This window comes from Acanthisitta chloris, unplaced genomic scaffold, assembly GCF_000695815.1.
Source record: "Acanthisitta chloris isolate BGI_N310 unplaced genomic scaffold, ASM69581v1 scaffold4561, whole genome shotgun sequence".
Lineage (NCBI taxonomy): Eukaryota > Metazoa > Chordata > Aves > Passeriformes > Acanthisittidae > Acanthisitta > Acanthisitta chloris.
In genome coordinates, this window is record NW_008655423.1 from 187,215 (window position 1) to 208,297 (window position 21,083).

At 38.1% G+C, this 21,083-nt stretch overlaps 1 protein-coding gene across 1 annotated transcript in view; it reads right to left on the bottom strand.

The window, feature by feature from the left end:
• LOC103810959 (plexin domain-containing protein 2-like) overlaps positions 1-21,083 on the bottom strand; it is a gene marked incomplete at its 5' end in the record, with an annotated part of 30,421 nt that overhangs the window by 6,575 nt on the left and 2,763 nt on the right. Inside the window, 3 exon segments of the mRNA XM_009083892.1 lie at positions 6,227-6,387; positions 19,367-19,405; positions 20,765-20,918. Of these exon segments, the coding sequence (XP_009082140.1) occupies positions 6,227-6,387; positions 19,367-19,405; positions 20,765-20,918 (354 nt within the window).

Below are 21,083 nucleotides of genomic sequence, written 5' to 3' on the forward strand. Positions count from 1 at the left end.
ATCAGTACAAGGCAATGACAGCGAGATCAATGATAATACCCCAAATGCCAGGACACTGCAGGACTTTTTGAAAGAAGAGAAAAATGATACCTGTTCTTTTCTTTTTAATCATCATCTTCATGAAACACAATTCAGCTTTAACATCTGGACAAAAACTAAATGATGACCATGTCAAGACTATTCCAAACTAAAAGCATAATCCCCTGTAAAATGGATATATATAATAAAAACAATGGGTCATATTGCAGAAGAAAACAGCAGAGCTGTGTGAGCTCTATCAGCTGGTTTAGACAGCTGAGGATCTGATTATTTTTTTAAAAATCCTTCTTTCCTTTTATACTCTGCACCCTATTTACTTCTGATTTATTTCAAGACATACTGTGCATTTCTGACATTGATGCAGAAACCTGTAAATAGTGCAGAGAACAGGGCTGGATGCTCAGTCTGACTGGGTTTTTTTGTGATGTGCTGCTTATAGCAGAGATGTTAACAATGGGCCAGAAATGTCCATTAATTCCCTGAGCTCTGGAGCACCATGAATTGTCTCCAGCTTTTTTTTTGACTATTTGCTCATATGATTTCCTTCCTCTAAGCAGACAGGGGATGAGCAGAAGGTCAAAATCTGAAGAAAATCTGTGGCTGGATCTGTGTGTCAATGAATGTTTCCAGATCCTGAAATACAATCCCCTATGCAACTCAAACATTAAAAAACCACCCAGTGATTAGTGCTTACTCAGACCACCCCAGCTAGAGTTCAAAATTCAGGAACCATCCTCAGTCCACACTAACAGTCTCCATGCTGTCAACTTTATATGACACAGAGTTAAATGACAGGAATGCAGATCCTTCCATGCTGCTTGGTCTTTATGCTAAAAAACAGTCCCAGGCTTATTTAATTTACTAGTAAAAACATAATTCAAGTTAAATCAGGAGGAGTCAAGGTGCATCCTCCAGACTCTGATCTCCCACTATTATTTTATTTGCTGAAGATCTGCAGCTGTTCATTCCATCCTTTCTTTCTTTTTCCTCAAGGTCACTCCCTGGCTTCATAGCACCAGTTCAACTCTGTGTGGCCATTTAAAAAAAAACAGATTTGTGAAATTATCCATCTTAGACATCCAAGACTAAGTAAAATAAACAACTAAAAAAAGACCTAGGTTTATGCATGTATGTGATGTGTCCATGTGAGTGAAGTGTACATGTTTGTTTCTAAGCAGTTGAATCAGCAAAATAAAGCTCTGGAATATCTCCGAGGAGGGTGAAAATATAAAGGTAAAAGCTGTGACCTTTAAAATGGGATATTAGCTCAACAGAATGTTAATTTTTAACCACAAACACCCATGCTGCTCTTCAGTGTGTGACATGAACTACTATTAATACATAAACAGTCACTCTTAATTAATGCATAGGCTCTAAATTCATTCAGCTTCTTACAGCTCCACAGTCCACAAGTGTTAATAAGTTGGATTTGATTTTGTACCTATCAGCTGAATGTAAGTGAAAGGCCCTTTGCCTGAGGTTAAGAGTGGTCCAATTTGCAATGTTAGTTTAGATTCCTTAAAATCCCTTATCTGCCAAGAATTTCATTCTGCTGTTGTCAAGCCTTGCAAAAGGACTTTGGATCACCATGTAAGTGAGGAAGGTAAAACACCCCACAAATAGAGCATACAAGTGAAACCTTTTTGTGCCATGTGCAACCCTTCTGTCCACAGAGAAGTGGGTGCAAACAGGCAAAACACATCTGAGTAAAAGGCAGTCAGCCTTATGCCTTGATTTTCAATTTGCTAAATGATCCCTGGACATTAATTGCTCTCAGTGGTGAAAGTTCACATGCAAATGTAAATCATTAAAGGTTAAAAATATAAGAAAAAAAAGAACATGAGGGACAAGAAAGAAAGAAGTAAAATAAACTACTGAAGTATAAAAATATATATATAAAAATACTACTGAAGTTGCAATTTGGCTCACAACTCACTGAAAATCGAGCCAATCCATCTGACTCAGCTGGGAATTTCTTTACCCCTCTTTACATTTGGCTCCAGATATTATATCACTTTTGCTATGATCTGTATCACAGGTATGCAACCCATGGCATTCAGGGCATCATGAGTGGCTTCTTGCTCACCAAATCTTGCATCCTGCATGCACATATACTACAAAGGTTAGTGAATAAATTAATTGCTTTTTAATCGTGGTATAGCTAGTGTGCAGTTCTATATATGCTATAGCTAGATTTCCAACATAAGCTTCTGCTTTGTTGAAAAAGTCATGAAGAATACTCTTTGACATGTATGCTACTTTTCAAAACTCAGTGCTGAACAGTTCAAAGTATACTCAAGAGACACAGGATTCTTCAAGGTAAGAGCAGGTATGCAATGTGATTCAGAAGGGGAAATTACTGGAAACTGAATCAAATTTAGGGGAGAGAAAATACTGCAGGGATAATGATAAATAAATAAATAACCAAAGCATACAACATCTCTTCTGTCACTCTGCAAGCTAATCTTCAGTCAACATTTACACTGTGCTTTTAGAAAGAGCCTGTATTCTTTGGAACTTTGACTGAAACTTCCTTAACTTTCAAAACTGGTAAGTCATTCCCTCTTTAGGTCACCAGAGAAGTGTCCAACTTAAACAACGAAACACATGTTGAGCAATGTGGAGGCTAGAAGAGACAGCAAAACACTGCATTTTGATTTGAATCTTCCACACACTTAACAAAAATTTGAACATTTTAAAAAATGTGCTGAACTGTTTGAATGGTATTTTTTCAATTATACACTATCATAGGCAAATTGAACAGCATTGGCATTCAAGACTCCTCAAGTTGTTTGTTAAAAATAGCTATTTTTGCTTCCAGGTGGGGCTGCACATATGCATTCTGCTCAACAGCTATGAACAAAACCAGTAGAGGAAACATTTTCTTCAGACTTGAAGGGTAAAAGAGTAATAGAATAATGCTACCCTGTTCTAGGACAATAGTTGCTTTTGTAATAAAAGGCATTTTCCTTGGCTTTTTGTATTGCTTATTTAAACCAAGTAGGGCACTCAGGATATCATTTCATGGTGTTCAGAGGTGCCAGAAGGGTTTGCCTTTATCAGTGCAAGAGTAAACAGTGCAAAGTGTGGGTGTGTGGATCCTTACCTGGGGGAGCCTGCTACAGGACAAACATCAGTGGGATTTGAGATGAGCTATGTGAGAACCTGAGTGACGTGGGAAGTGAATATTGAGTGATATCTACAGAGAACACAAGGAAGAAAAAGACTTAAAGCTTCAGATATGGGATCATCTTATTACACTGTTCTTTATTCAGTAACCAGTCATGACTATAAAATAAAACTAAAAATTCCTTACCTAATTCCTTACCTTAATCTGAAAAAACCCCAACAAAATCTGACTGAAACTAACACTTTACTTACAAAGTCATGACAATATCTCAGAATTCTAGATGTAAAAAAGAAGTTTCTCTATTAGTCACATCCCTGTTTTGAATGAATGCTATGTTTAATGTCTATATGATACCTTTATGAAGTAGCTTCTTTAAAAATAAACCCAAGTGGGCCAGGTTCCTCTTCTTTCTTTAGAACAGCCTTAGAGTTATATTAATTACTGATGATAGGTAAACTAATGCAGATCTTGATTTGGCTAGAAGACTTGATGACAGACCACAGTGTATGCATAACTTTTTAGACAACTGCAGGAGGGAGCTGCCAGTCCATCTGTCACTTTATGTTTTAATTGTGCAACTTGCTTTATTAATCAAGAGACTCATACAAAACAGTATTATTTTCTGAAATATTTATGTGCTTGTCCTCATTTCATGACCAAGCCCATGCCAATCCTCTTGAGCTCTTTCCCCAGAATGGTAACATTGACTCCACATTTCATTCATTTCCCATAAATAATGCAGTTTGTCTGCTGTGATATGGAGGGTATCATGTTATCTGTAACAGCTTTCTCAAATATTTTTCAATTGCACAAATGCAATAAAGAATTATTTTTGTTACACTGACCTATATACACCGATTTTGCCTCATTATTTTTTGTACTTCAGCTTCAAAATGCAAGTTTGAGAACATACATTCTCCTTTGTATTGAAAACATGCATATCCTATAGATCAGGTGAGTATAAGAATAATATATTCTGCTCTTTATTCCTTGAATTGGTCAAACTACTTCTTTTTTTTTCTTTGGAAATTAAATGATTAAACTTATTGAAAGCAATTTCATTTCCACAATGGATTAACTTATTCTGTTCTAGGTTTTTGATACCAGCCATGGTTTTACAGTGTTGGAATTTGTGGAAATATTCTGAAATATAGTAATCCTTTTTTCCACCCCTTGTGATTTTACCACTACATGAATGGTTTTACCACTCACGGGAAAAAGCCACCTCTTCATGGCTAGTACTTTTTATAACTCTAGCTAATGCTGATTCTTCACAAGTATTACAATTATCTTAGCAATCAGAAGAGAATGTAGGTTATACCATGTTTTGCATAAATTTGACTTTGACTGATTTCTCCTTTATTTTAAACAGAAAGTTGAAGTCTTGATATTTTTTCCTAAAAGCCTGCATTGCTTGCTAAAAGGCATTTTAATTAGAATGCATAGATTGCTTAATGGCACCTAAAGATTAAATTCAGTGGAATGGGTTTAACAAAACTGATTAAGGCACCACTGTTTGCATGATGAGTATGGTAGCAATAAATGAAATAAATTAACATGGCCTTACTACACTGAGAACAAAAATAAATTAATAAATGTATATTTTAATTTGGTATTCTCTCCTTCTTAAAAAATGGTGTTGCTATTTAGTTAGCCTTTACAATCACATCACAGCAGATAAGAAATTGGGTTTTACTGGAGTGAAAGAATAGAAATTTAATCTGTGTAAATTCAATCTGTGTGTTAAAAACTGAAAGGGACAAAACCTTCTCTTTTGTACAAGGACTTCAGTGGAATTTTGTTTGTCTACATCAATAGAGAACTGGCCTGAAATGTCACACAGACATGAAAGCAAACTATATTTTATTACATGGCTTCTGTTAACACAGTTACATCACTTCAGCATGGAATACTGACTAACAATTCATGTTGATTTCTATCACTACTATTGCATCTAAGTAGTATATTTATTATAAAATGATTTTAAGGATGAATCATGCTGTTCATGTTCATGTCTTGCTTCAATTCACATTGCTGTCACTAAGAATGAATGTCTACATCTTCCTAGTCCAGGCTTTTACCTAAGCAATCCCTAGATACATCTCCACTGACACTTCTAGTGGTTTTGTATCTTCACTGTTGTCCAGGAGTAAGTGTCTGGGCTCTTATTAGTAAGGGAGTACTACAAATGATGAGTAGTCAGCATTTACTTTCGTGTTTAGCAATTCTAAACTTATCACAAGGCTGCTGAATTGAACAAAAAAAACCACAAGCAGGTGTAGGTATTAATTTTTCGACTCAAATGCCTATGGAGAATGTTCCTTTCTCATATTTTCATGTACAGTGGAGCTGAACTGACTAAATGCCAGCATCTGCAATGTAGATGTCTGCACCTAAGGTAGCTCTTGGTATTTGAGGGAGAAAAATGGTAATTTATCTAATCCTGAAGGAGGTATCTCAAGTAGGTCAGATGAATCATGGTCTAAAAGAGTCTGTTTCTCTCTACACTAATAAAAAGAACAAAAGAAGACGATGAGGATAAAATCAGATGAAAAAAATCTTTCCCACACTCTGAGACAAAGTTTTAAGGTTTCTTCAAACAATATAAGAAACAGCTAACACAAGTTTCCAGCTAAAATCATACTCTAAGTTCTGGAGAAGTAAGAATGCATAAAAGTTTTTTTCCCACAGGAAAATAATAGAAAAAATATATATCCCCAAATAACATGCAAGTGCACATGAAAGGTAATGGGAAAATGCTATTGTAAAGAAAGAGAAGGACAGGCAAGAGAGGTGGAGTGGTATCTGAGATATATCTTTTAGATATATGTCCTGTCTAAAACCAGAAAAAGAAATAGCAATGGTAGTTAAAGAAGATGAGTGACAAACATGCTAAGAACAGAAGAGTATCACCTACCTGCTAGGAGAGGTTAATTTCTTCAAAGATTTTACTATGATAACAAGGTTACTTTCTGATGTAGTTAAGATCAATTCTGGAGTACACAGAAATCCTAGTTGAGAGAGAACTAGTGACACAATGTGCTACTTTTGTCTTACCTCTATAAAGAAGAGACTAGCTGCTGACGTTGGATGATGATACATGTAGACAGTCACAAGGATGGCTGCAGCCACAATGAGGACCAGGACTAGAATGCCTACAATTAAGCCAGCATGAAGTGTCCCACCTTTCTTCTCTGCTGCACTGTCATCTGTTGAAGCTGCAGAGAGAGAACACTTATTAGCACAGTAACTTATGTCTTATCCATTCCATTACACAGGTGGCAATGGAGCATTTGCTTTTTGTGTTACGTGTACCTCAATTTATACAGCTCAAGTTGGAAAAAGATAGAATCACAGAATCTTTGAATCAGCCAGGTTGGAAGAGACATCAAAGATTATCTAGTCCAACCCTACAGTGGTTACTAGCCCATGGCACTAAGTGCCACATCCAGTCTCAGCTTGAAACCCTCCAGGGATGGGGAATCCACCACCTCCCTGGGCAGCACATTCCAATGCCTGAGCACTCTCTCTGTAAAAAATCTCTTCCTAATATCCAACCTAACCCTCCCCTGGCAGAGCTTGAGTCTGTGCCCTCTTGTCCTGCTGCTGGTTGCCTGGGAGAAGAGACCAACCCCCACCTGACTCCAACCTCCTGTCAGGGAGTTGCAGAGGGTGATAAGGTCTCCCCTGAGCCTCCTCTTCTCCAGGCTGAACACCCCCAGCTCCCTCAGCCTCTCCTCATGGCACCTGTGCTCAAGATATTAGATGGCTCCTTCCTACAACCAGGTATTCTCATGATCTTAAGGAAAAGATGTTTTTAAACGTTTTACTAATTGTAACTCAATCAACAAAATTAATATTCTTTCTTTTGAATGTGAACTGGATGTTCTGCAGCCCCTAAATGCCTTCATAATACATTTTCTCATAAAATTATCTCAATTGACGCTCAGACAAAAAGTGTTAATTGAACAAATTTTGAACATTGTATTTTTTATGAAAGATTTGAGTTGAGACATGCAACAAACCCGTGTGAGGTCTAGCTATTAAACACATTCTGAAAGCCTTATTCATTAGCTTGTAGAGGAGTTTGGAACCACTCTGTGCCACTGAAGCAGAGAGCCAAAAGTGCAACAGATGGATGCTAAATGACCCTGCAATATTCTAATCTTGGTCTGAATGGAACAGTCATTATACCAAAGTATTACAGAAGACTATCCATTTACTAAACTTGATACCAAGAGGCCACTCATTCTATGCTCCCACCAGGAGAAAAGAAGGCTGGCTCTGTCACATATGTAACTTGTCAGCAGTGCTTTCAAATAAGTGACTGGAAGCCTTTTAACTACACTGTAACTTTAGTGGGAAAAGTCTCTCAAGATATCAGCCAGCATTTGTAGAACTGCTTGTTCTTCAGTATACTCTTGCATAAAAGCAGAATTACTGTTCTGCCCACTTCTGCAGGCAAAAGAGCCATTCAAAAGTCCTAGGTTTACAAAACACTAGAGGAACACTGGCAATTTGACTTCACAAACTTATTTCTAATATTCCCACTGATTGCTGCCTTTCTGGCAATCCTTCTAATCACCTCCATGCCTAACTCCACGCAACACCTGTCTCTGGTCCTGCTTATGAGAAATTTTCTTTCGATTCACCTTTTAAATTTCCTCTAATCATGTTGTTTGCCAAGCTGACTATAATGAAAATTAGTAATTTCTGTAGTCACCCTTCTTGCTGTGCCACCCCCCTGAACTATTAGTTTGGTTGTCTTAGAGTCCTATGTTCTTTGAGGTCAGGGACTCCCTTTTATTTGTTCTTTGAAGACAAATATTGAGTTATGGCTACCTCTCCAAACAAATTATTGTTATTGTTATTAATAATAACAACAACAATAGCAATGACTGTACATGGTCATTTACCATTCATCAAATTGGAGTACTCAATGTTAATAAAGAGAATTGGAAAATACTGGAAGAAAGGCATATTGATCCAGGTAGCATTAAATGCCTGGCCATGAGGGGTACTAAAAGAAAACAGGATCAGTTAACCTCAGTGTAACAGCTCATGGATCCACATTATGACAGCCCTTTTTTCACCAGACCAAAGAAGTCTGTATGGCCTGTCATACAGTGAATTGCATGGGACCATTGCAACAATAGGGAGGAAAGAAAACTGAAGATGCATTATCTTAGCCAAGACATATTTCTGACTCAATTACTCAATGTAATAGTTATGAATATATGGAGGCAGTGAAGGGATTCAGGTATGCTTCCCTTGCTTTTGTCCATATTTCCTCAATCTTGAGTCAGGACAGTCAAAACCCCACAATATTGCTCTGCTCTTTCCCATAAAGTCAGTAACCTCTTGTGGAGTAAGGACCTCTGCAACAGAACCAGAAGATGAAGATCCCAATAACTTGAGAGGCTCAACTAGGATGCTGAGTATTAATGAATATAACAAAAAATTGTAAGCATCTTCCCCTACTGTCTGGGGTGGAGCACTGCATGGACATCAGTCCAGTGATCAGAATGCAAAACTCAGAAAAAGAAATAGAAATACAAGAAACGTTTTTCTTAAATTACAACAAGTGTAAGTAACTTGTAATTTCCATAATTGAAATTCAGTCCATTGACCCCAGGGCTCACATACTCATGAGAAATTGATTTCATTCTCTTTGCACAGAGAAAATAAACAGTGTTGTCAACTTTGAAAATACTCTTTGCTGCAAAATCAACTGGCAGTACTTTTAAAAAAGCCACCAAGGGAAATAGATGAAAAAATAGGGACTTGGAAAATTTTTCAGGTGTAGAAATCTTACTAAGATTATCACAGCGCATCTGTTTTTCCAGGCAAGGCTAAACCCATGGAAGGCTATCTGCCATATGACCAATACTTTCCCAAATGGAGTATTATCAAAGGAACTTTCCCCAAACTTTCCTTTTCTTGTGCTCAAAAAGCAATCGTTACATACAATATACTCCATAATCCCTCCCCAAAGTGTTACATGCATAAAACTTTTAAGCAGAAGGAGCATGTTAACATCTCCAAGGTCAGCCTGCTGCTCATTAGGTGCTGAATGACAGGATAAAAAGAGCAAGTAGGTTTTTTTTCCCAAATAAAAATGCACCGAATCAAAACATTTGAGTGTCAGTCCTGAAGAGTAAGTGAGTCCAGGAAGGCTGGAAGTGCTTTAAAAAGGAATTGTTAAACATTCAGGAGCAGGCTGTCCCTATGTGTAGGAAGACAAGCTGTCAAGAAAAAAGACCAGACTGGTTAAACAGAGAACTTAGGCTGGAGCTTAGGGAAAAAAGGAGAATCTATTGTCTTTGGAAAGCGGGTCAGACAACTTGGGAAGATAATAAGGATGCTGAGAGGTCATGTAGGGTGAAGATTAGAAGGGTCAAAGCCCAACTAGAACTTGATCTGGCTGTAAAAGTCAAGGACAATAAAAGACCTTTTTATAAATATGTTGGCAGCAAAAGGAGAGTCAAGGAGGGTGTCCATCAGTTGCTGAATGCAGAGGGTAGTGTAGTGACAGGGGATAAGGGAAAGGTAGATGTCCTTAATGTCTTCTTTGCCTCTGTCTTTAATATCAAGACCAGTTGTCCCCAGGAAGTTGGTGATGGGGGGGTGAGTGAAGCCTGCATAATCCAGGAGGAAATGTTTAACGACCTGTTGTGCCAGTTGGACACTCACAAGTTCATGGGCCTGATGGGATTCACCTCAGAGTAATAAGGGAACTGCCAAAAGAACTTGCTAAACCACCTAGAATCATCTGCCAGGAGTCCTGGATAATTGGAGAAGTTCTGCCTGACTGGAAATTAGCAAATGTAACAGCCATTGATAAGCAGGGTCAGAAAGATGATCTGGAGAAATACAGGCCTATCAGCCTGACCTTGGCTCTGGGCAAGGTCATGGAGGAGATCATCCTGAGTGCCAGCACATGCAGGGCAGTCAGGTGATCTAGCCCAGCCAACATGGATTTATGAAAGGAAGGTCCTGTTTGACCAACCTGATCTCCTTCTGTGACAAAGTGACCCCATGCAGTGCTGCAGGCCAGGGGAGCATTGGCTCAAGAGTTGTTTGTCAGCAAAGGACTTGGGGGTGCTGGTTGGCATCCAGCTCAATATGAGCCAACAGTGTGCCCAGGTAGCCAAGAAAGCCAATGGCATCTTGGCCTGTATCAAAAATAGTGTGGCCAGCAGGACTAGGGCAGTGATATCCCCCTGCACACAGCACTGGTGAGGCCACAGCTCGAGTACTGTGTTCAGCTTTGGACCCTTCACATGAAAAAAGAACACTGAGGTCCTGGAACATGCCCAGCAAAGGGCAACAAGGCTGCATGTCCAGCTTTATAAAAATACATGAATTGATTTAATTAAAGTAGATTGTGCCATACTATTAATACTAACGTAAAATGATTATCTTATTCTTACATAAAATCTACTATCCTTCAAACACTACCTTAGGAAATTCAGATATGTTTATATATTATTAGTAGTACTATTTCTGTAAAACTATTGTAGAATCAGAGAAACTTGATAATCCCTAAAGAATGAAGGATTTAGCTAACTAAAAACTTGCTGTGACAACACAATCCAACTTTTCTTTACATTGTTCACAGGGATGCCAACAGATGCTGCAAGTTTTGTAACTTGCTCCATAAAAACCAGCTCAGTCCAGAGTCCTGACTTGTGGGTGGAACTGAGATATACTGAAAGCTGATTTCTTAGCTGCCCATTTCTGCTTCTTGGTTGGATGTTGGGTACAAGTTTTGCTAGCTGTATAAATTTGATATATAAACAAAGGTATGTACTGCTTAGGACAGATGCTATTTGAGGTATCAGAAACCTATGATAATGTATACTTTTTTTTTTTTTTTTTTTAAAGTCATCTGAACTATTTTCATCCCTCTCCAAGGTTTATTCCATGGCAATAAAACTGTCTGCCAGTGACAGTGCTGGAACGTTCTGACTTTGGGCAAATCAGTTGAATCTGTCAGGTCAAACCCATCTCTCCTCACTGCTGCTCCAGTTATCTGTCTTATACACTACTATACCTATGTTAACCTCATTCAACCATCCTTACACACATAACTATTCTCCTTTCATAACCATCTTTGGATCATTATAGATCTGGTTCCAGTCATGCAGGAACTTCAGGATGTCTGACAGCTGTTTCCATGTAAGAGATGTCTACAAGCCATTCGACAACACCTCCTTTCCATGTGTTTGTTCTCTTTGGTCAGCCAAAGAGAAGAAACCTCCTCTTGCTGCAGGATCTGGGGCTAACCTGGACCTACAGACCCATGTTCACTCCACCACGCCTCCAACCTATCACATATGCAATTTCTAGCCTGGGAGCTGTATCACTCCTATTGTCATGACTGTGGGTTTGAGTTCATAGGCTCCTGCAAAGGGGGAGGACAAAACTTTTAGGACAGCTGAGCACATAGGGTTACAGCCCACAGTGAGCTCAATAGAGTCTGCATTTCCCCCCTCTTCTGGGCCTCCATTTACATCTGGAATGTGAATCTACCAGGAGACTCCTTGTTTTATGGGACAGGTAAATGGTTCTCCAAACCTAAGCTTTTTTTCCTATACATAGTGCAGATTCCTGAACAGATGATTAATGACCTACATATAGTGACTGTGGGAGGGAATAAGTGAATGTGCAGTTGAAAGAATTCTCCAGAGGCTCAGAGGAATCTCCATAAAAATTTTCTCTCTACCTTTTTTAGGAACAGCGTACTCTGGAGTACTCAACTTCTTCATAGTAATGGTGTGTGATTTTCTTGATTTGTGGGTTCATTCCCTTAGCATTTGTTAACATTTTGAGGTTAAGCCATTGCTATACTTTACTTGGTTTCATGATGATTTATAAGGTTATGGCTCAGTTAATGCTTTAAAAATTGATTTCCGATTGCATGTAAGAAATGAAAGTTGGTCTTTGAGTGAGAATATTACGAACTGTAACCCACAAATTCTGAATTCAGTATCTGGCTTTGCTATCAATTTTCTGGAGGACCCAGGGCAACTCAGTAAGTTTCTCCAAGATTGATCAACCGCTTAGTGCAGTGAATTGATGAGAGTGCATTAAAATCAAATCCTGCTGTTTACAGGATGGCAGCACTCTAAATACGTTAGGTAAGAACTTTCATTCTTCTGCTCTAAAATATCACCTAATGCTACAACAGTTGTGATCTGTATTAATTTTAGTTTGAGTTGCTTGAGGCCATGTAAGCCATTACAATATTTAGTGGCATCAAACAGTGCTCATCATGAAGCTCAATATTGTTCCACCATTTGGCCTGGCAAGGTAGCTGACTCAAATCCAGACAAACAGAAAGTTAGCAGATTATAAATATTTCAATTCAGTCAGCCCAATGACTCCTTTTAACCCTACTGAATGCAAATATAGGACCATAAGGTCAAGCAGGCTGTTCCTCTCTAAAGCTGTGTCTAATGTCTGTAGAGTGGCTTACCTCCATGCCCACCACACTTTTTGTAGACAAAAGACTTTGGGTATTTCAACTTCACTGCAAAATGTGCAACTATATTATTCTTCTTTCACCTGACCTCCATTTTTCCCATTCTTCATGGTGACCCATGCACACAGAGGTCAAAGATGAGTGAGCAGTGTAAAGGACATGGCAGGAGGCTACTGACTGCAAATACTGGATTAACTCCATTTTGAATAGGTAGTTAAAAAGACAGAAGATCACAGGAGCTTTGTGTGCCCTAGCTGTCACACTGCCACAGCACTGTGACAGCAACAGGAACAGATGATAAGATAAAACTCTAAGGAATGAGCCTTGTCTTAAAAGTTTATCCAATTTATAACTCTAAGGAATGAGCCTTGCCTTAAAAGTTTATCCAATTTATTACATGTAGCCCTCGTTAAGATCTGCATTTAGAGCTACATGTAGTTTTCACATTAACCCTTTGAACTGGAACAAAGTCCTTAAAATGTACAAAAGCAGCTGTGTGCCTTTCCAGGAAAGTCATGACAACTCTAAGAGTAGATAACGTATCATTTTATACACAGCTTAGAAAACTAAAGAGAAACTAAACTAATATGTTATACTTCAATATAAGTTGCAGTGTCTACACATAGCTGTTCTGGTCTAGCTAAACTGTTTTAACATCATGCTTCTTTAACTTAACATGATATATAATGCTTAATGCAATGTAAAAATGCCTTTTTATGCTAAAGGCAGAAAGTGACATTTTCTCTCTAGGGGTTACATGCCAGTGCCACTACTTTGGAAAACCTCTGACATTATTTAGTTGACTTTCTGCAGATTTGACTGGTGTTTTATACATATCCTGTGATGATAGCAATAATAAGTTGATGACAGCAAAACTGGAATTCACTGGAGAAGCAAGAAATTCTGGAAAAGAGAAATGTCTTGTTCTAAGTAACAGCTAAATACAATCCAAAGTACCATGAAACAAATGGAAAATAACACAGTTTATTAATGCCACCAATTTAAATGTCCTAAGAATAAACATTATTAATCCAATATTCTATTTTTTTGAACCAGAATGGGTGAGTTCAGCACTCTTCATTTGTATTTGCTATAAAAAACATAGCCCACTGGCCACTGCATATAGTATGTAGGATATGCTTATTCCTGTGCCCAATGCATGAGGAACATAGGAACATTTATATAAGAGGCTGTTGCATTTACAAGCTTATGTTCTTGGCTTTGGAAGACTCTGTTTCAATATCTGCCATCAGGCACTAATGTAATATCACACAGAACACCAGCAAGGCTGTATACGTTTTTATTAAGTCACAAGATTTCCTGACAAGAAAGAACCTGAACTACACTGGGCACATCATATCTTGTTTCTTATAGCAACATCCCATGGCAGATTTTCCACTTTTTCCTAAAAACATTGCTTCCCGGTTTTGAGTGTTACAGTTGAACTTGCAGAAAGCAGTGAGCAGCATTTAAGGAATTGCTTGAGGTCTAAAGTTCAACTTTGATCATACCAAAGACAAGAAGAGAGATCTCTAATATATCTTAAGACCTGTCTCTAACTTGAGCTGAGAAGAAGCTGCAGAGAAATGAGAGAGGAGGAACATCTTGGAAATATTCAGGTAGAAACAGAATAAAATGTGGAGATGTATCAAGGTTTCTTAACTTGTAATCTGCAGTGTGAAATACAATATATGGGAACACTCACCAACTTATTTGAGTTCTATTTTATTTGTTCCATTTTCTTCTTCTGTTTCCAATACTACTGCAACCATTCTAAAACTGCTTCTAGAGAGGATTTTTTTTATACCAATAAGCATATAGTACAGCATTGATAAAGTAAACTTTATGACCAGTGTTCTTCAAGGAAATACTTGTTTAACTAGTTGCATGAACACAGCAACTTTAGGGGAACATCAGCAGTTTTGAGTAAGTGGAACATACAGAAGTAAACATATAATGACATAATCCATAACCTAATCTCAACAGGATTTTTGCAATAATGGTAAAAACCTTAAATCCTCCGTTATTCATGAGAAAAGACTGGAAAAAAGGGTCTGAATCCTGGCCTGCAGTTTTCTAGACAGGAATGTAAACAAAACACATTATCTAGGACACCCTGAAGAGAATTAATTTAAGGAAACCTTGCATATTTACAAGTAAGATGCCCACTTTTAGTATATCATTTAGATTTTTCTGGCAGAGTTAGGTACCCTCATATAGTAACATATCCCAGTTTGAGCACTTCTTTTAGCATGACATTAATTATTTCCTCTTGCCTACTGCTTGCCACTGGCAAGGAGAAAGGTCTAAAACAAGAGCTTGTGTCTTCCTGGATATCACCAGATGCAATGAAGCCTCTGGAAAGTCATTTCCTGTGGCTAGACTATGTTCTGGCAATAAGACAAAGACATATCCTGTTGATCTTGTCTTATACAAGGTCCACTTTAAAACATATTCAAACCACCACAAAGGTTAGGTTTAGCATTTTTGTTTAACTTACTGTGTTTTACTTTAAAACTGGAGAAGATTCAGCTAATCTATAGTGACTTGTTAACCTGAGTCAGCTGGTTTTGGACTGTGTGGTCATAGTAACTTTTGTTCTATAAAAATATTTGTTTTGCCTAAAAGGTTGGCTTGTCTCTTCGTTGAAATACATCTCATTTCCTGTATCATTTAGCAGCTTAACATATTAGAAAGAAATAAGTTAAATGATTATCAGTAGGCATCAACCAGTGTTCAACATTTGCAGCTGGAGTTCAGGGTACACAAGAAAAACAGGACTGAATCTTCTCCATAATTTGGAAGAGTTCAGACTGCAATTTTTAAGGGAAATTAGGAAGACAGATGAGTGATGGAAACCAGTTTCCAGGCATAGGGCACTATTGAAAAAACAATAGCCTTGGCTAAGTTTATCATTGTATATAAGGTATATTAAATTTTATATATGTATGTATAATTTTTCCAAAACTTGGGTCTGCACTTGGATCATTTCCTTTTGAGTTTCCTAATCTTTCAAGCTGAAATTAAGCTCTATATAACAACAGTGTTTATCCTGTACATGTGATATTCATATCTGGACCATCTTTGAAAATGTCCACAAGAGAGTGAAAGTAGCATCATGTAGACATTTCCTAGCACTCTATGTGCTAGGATGAACTTGTTCACAAATAAATAAAACAGTTTTCTCCCTCAGGCAGTTGTGGTTTTTTTGCACAGCTTTCCTTTTTTTTCAAACTAATTTCTGTGTATCTTGATGAATGAGCAGTGTAGCAGTCTGTCTGACACTTGTGTCCAACAGACAGAGACTTTTCTTATGAGTTATAAAACTGAAGGACTATGAGGAACTCATAGCAATCAAATCATCACAACAAAGTGTCTAAAAAGGTCAAATAAAATGTCTTGATGTGCTGGCCAGTCACCTAAATCATCCACCAAAGACTTCTCAACTAGAAAATATTGCATTACTGTAGAGCCACAGACAATTGGTCACAATTTTTATGAAAAATTAGGCTTTTAAACTGTTTAGCCAGCTGTGTTGTGTTTTAAGAAAAATGAAGAAAACAATAGAATCTGCAATTAATAACAAAAATGTACATTTTTAGTGCTCGACGTATCTTAAAACTTATAAATGCTTGTTATTTTAAAGAGAAGCAAGATATAATAAAAATTGTGATGTCAGGCTGGCTGTATTTTAAAATAGTTTAGGCATGTATGTAATGGCATCTGTTGTGTTGGTGAAGAAAGAGAACAGGCAGCAGAAACAGAAACAAGCAAATTTGAAATGTGCATTAAGTATGGCACAAAAGATTGTGGGTAAATTGCAGTGCAGTTGCAAGTGATTTTCTCTTGTAATTAAAAGGTCAAAGCCGTTTGACCAGCACCCAAAATTTAATTTAAATTTAATTGCTGCTTTATAATATTTGGTTTCAAAAGTTCTGGGCAGAGGGAAGATGCAGAATTTCTGTGGAATCCTTTTGTTGTACCTAAGCAGATATTGACTGCTATCACCCAAGGACACATCAAACTATAGGCAATCATTGATCCAATATAGCTTTGGTTTTCCATTATAAAGGGATTTCTTTCATTAGAGTTTTAAAGGATTTAGTGTGAGAAAGTAAAGACCCTGTATTCGTGACCTGGAATAATCTACTCTTTATGAAAGGCTGACAAACCACAGAGAATCAAAGAATGTGCCTGCGGCTGCAGAGGTTTTATCTGAGTCTAATCTAGGGGTCACTGGAAAATTCAATGCATAATTGAAGATTCATCAAAAAGAACTTCTCAGATTAAAAGCTACGTTTACTGTGAGAACGAGAAATCCTGGTGTGTTGCTTTGCTTTTTTGTTGTTTGAAGTGATTTTCATTTTTTTAAAGTTTCAAGAATAAAAGAAACAGCTCAAGGAAAATGAACAATCACATCAGGTGTTGGTTTATCCTCCTAAAATGCATCAGCTTTCTCCATGGAAATAAACTTTCTATGTTTAAAATAACTGATGCTGCAAACCCTACACCTCAGTTTACCAAGTAGGCCACAGACATCTATCACTGCTCTAGTATTCAATATTCTGTTTGCTTTTACAGAGTTTATCTTGGACAAAGGGTAGACAAGTGAAAAACTAATCCTGTTGCAATTCTCAAACTGAAAGAAATGGATGCATTTCCTAAACTCCACTTTTTGAATTGTTTTTTTATATAACAGCATACTCTTCTGAGCTATGTTTGAGATGCTCATAATGGAGAGCTGCCTGGTCCTGGGTCAGCCACTGGTCATGAAGCACCGGTTCATGGGGTGGAGTTTAGGCACAATTCAGCTAGGAATAAACCTTCTGTACAGAGCAGACATGGATGGAACAGGAGAAGTGCTCACTGTCGACCTTTAAGAGCACTCCAGCACTTTTCACGGCAAAATAAAAAGCAATTGGATTTCAAAAAGAATAAGAGAAATAAAGTTTCAGGGACATTCCCATAGACAAAATGCTTAAAAGTACTAGCCTGAGTTTATAGATTACCATATTCCAAGGGATCTCTTTATGTGTCAAAGCAATTTCAAACAACAGCACCAACAAATGGATAATTCAATGCCCAGTACAGCACGTGACCAGCTCTGCTGTGGTTAGTGACAGCAAAATCACTGAGCAAAGACTGGCAAGGAAGAGGATGACAACCACCTCCTGTGCAGTGAGCAGATCTCTAATTTGTGGGTAGGAGAAAATAATGTCTGAACATAACTGTAAAACAAATGACAGGAAAATGGATCAACATGTTAAGTGGCATGTGCACTCTGTTTTTTCAAAACTTGAATAATTATCTGTGCAGGTCCTGAGAAACCACTATGCCTCAGCTGGCCTGGATTGCTGCACCTGGGACCTCTGCCCATGATGTTGGGGACTCCATGTAAGAACAGGTTCAAACCTAAGCTATGTTGTAGGTGAACCTGTATTCAGTCCCATCTATGATCTTGTCTCCTGGATCAGTGCTAAAGGTGGCTTGTTTCCAGTCCTATCCATGGGCCATGTCTCCTTGGATGGAGCTTGGAGCTGTGTTTCTTTTTGCTGCTGTCCAGAATCTCTACAAGGACCTGGTTTATAACCTCACCCTCTCTGGGACTGCTGATAGGGAGCTGCTGCCTCTGGTCCTTGCTGAGCTGTGCTGTTGCCTGCTGTGCCTATCCTGCTCCCTTGCTGCTCCCAACCTTTGATGCTGGGTCTGCCTCATAGCTGCACACCCAGATGATGGTCACTAGACTGGGGCTGACCCCAGTTGCTTTTCCTGAGCTGCTGGATGCACCTTGCACCCTGCATGTACGTGCTGCCATACTTGGCTTTTGGCTCCCCTGACCTAAGAGGGAAGTGTGGTGCTCCCTGCTCAGAAGGACAATCAGAGCCAATAATATTCCCCTTTATATCAGTGGAAATAAAATTTTTTCAGTTTGCTCAGAAAATCATCATTTGCTTTGATAGACCATTCTGAAGCCTGCAAAAATCAACCCAAATCTTGCCTTTCACCTCAGCAGGCTCTACATTGGCAGTGAACAAAGACACAGGCCATGTCTAACAACCCAGTCCTATTCTAACTAATAGGGAAATTCTCATCCACTTCAAAGAGAGAAGGAACAAATCTCAGGTCTCAGTCCTTGAACCCATAAAGAAGATGAAAAAAGCAGTCTCCTGCAGAGCATCATTTAACAGAGGCCTTTATCAGCATGACAAGGTGATCTTATTAACTTGCACAGGGGAATGTGTATGGAGAAACACAGAATCTCTGCTAGTACAGAGATGGATATGAAATGGGTATGCTTATGAACAAAATGCTGTGCAATAATACACTCCTATGAATGAATTTCTTACACAATATTATTATTTAGAACTGGCATCATATGCTCTCTTAATACAGTTAAATAATACTTTATTACTATAATACAGTCAATAACTCTATTAATGTAGTTAAAAACTTGCTTAATATGTATGTCCACATGTAGAAGTTAATCAAACCTGCTGTTTTATTATAGTGAGCTGTAAATGTTTAATTTCCCAAGCAGTTGCTAAGCTTATTTGCCCTGCTGCTCTTCTACACAGATGTGGAACACTGAAGTCCCTTGAGAGTCTGGTTAAAAACTACTTCTACAATCTGATTTTGATTAATGAAGTTCAGTGGGGTATAATTTGACAAACTACTGACACTATTTACAGACAAAAAAAATTATCTCTTACCTCCATTATCTTTTAGGTGCAGTGCTATCTTGGTGTCATCTATAAAGGAAATCCAAAGTTAGTTGTAGGAAAATACATTTTCTAGGTCATGAATCATTTTAGGAATCACTTTCTAATGTAAAAAAAAAGTACACAACTAGAAACTTATTTGGTACACAACTCGGTGAGATTAGATTGTGCTGTTTCTTACACTGAGCAATACTTCATGTCCTTATTAGTACAAAAACATTTATGAGAGTTGTCAACATGTAAAGGAGGATTCAAACTACGGGTAAATAAGGGTACTAGAGTCTGTCTCATAACATTTACAGATAATTAATTTATGTTACATGTGCATACATAGCTTGAGCATTCTATTCTATTAAGGACAGTAAAGTAAGACAATGACTTTGTTCCCCTTCTAAGAATCATGAAAATGTCTACCAATATTAAGTCCTGTTTATTTCCACATTCATTTTCTTGTGAGTTTTAATGAACAAAATGGCAGGGAATATTCCTTTTCATGCAATCCAAATGCTGTACCAACCGTTTCTAAACTTTTACGGTTGCAAATGAAACCAGCCTTTCTTATCAGCAGATTCCCACCTTGAAATGCCTCAATTTTTCCTGTCACAGGCCATTGGAAAATCTGTGTACCTCGTACCTATTCTTGTGTTTACACACAATTTCAACAGACACACACACACACATTTTATAGGTGGTCTTTGATTAATCTGAGATAGCTTTCCTGTCCAGCTGGATTTTCTCCAGAAGCAAGACAGCAGGATATCCCAAGGCCAGAAAGGCAAGATGTAAGCAGCCAGTGGAACAAGGATGAGAACTGACACATCATCACTTACCCAGTTCATTTGGTTTAGAAGCCTAGAGAACCTATTTCACAACAGTGAGCACTACATGAAAAGAACAGCGTCAACTGACCGAAAGAAAGTAAACAGGCATATTTCAAAGAGGTTTTTAATTTAGATTATCTATAATTTTCACCTGGCTAAACAGAATACCTAAAGGAATTAAAAATTCATTAAGTCTGTGATGGGAATTTCTTCATTAACTTTAGCAGGGCCCTCTACTACGACTGTTTCAGCAGGTTTTGGACTATGGCCTGATAGTAAAGAAACATGAAAAACTCATTGTGAACTGAAGTTTTCCAGAAGTCTGCCTGACTTGTCCTTGCTTCCCCAGCACCATCCCCTCCTCCAGCTCTCACCCCCTTTGCACCTTGCTGCTTCAGGAGTGAGTTGCAATTCAAAAGCAGCAGCAGATATTGCCTTGTCTGCAATTCCCTTCCACTGCCCCAAAGCGCAAATGTCAACATGAACACAAATTCAAAGTAAATAAATTTCTTTTTGACTTGTAAATGACTTGCTTGCACTACAGAATAACGTGGTGTATAGACCTCACCTTCTGTGGGCAGGCTAGTTGGCAGGTGGGAAGAGGTGGATCCTCTGGTGGTTGTTAAGACTCTGAACCTCGTGGTAGTTGGCAGAAGAGTGGTGGTGGAGTATGGAGGTGTTTCAGTTGTGCCTATATTCTTCTCACAAATCTTATCTTTTGACTGTCAGGAAACAACAGAAACAAGGAAGAGAAGATTAATTCTTTGTGGACACTGTCACTGAATGTAGAATTTAAGCATGGACAAGCTGACAGGAAAAAAAGAATGCAAATAGAAACTCAATCAAGAAATTTCAAGAGCTTTTTCTCTTTCTCTTTTTCCTTTGAA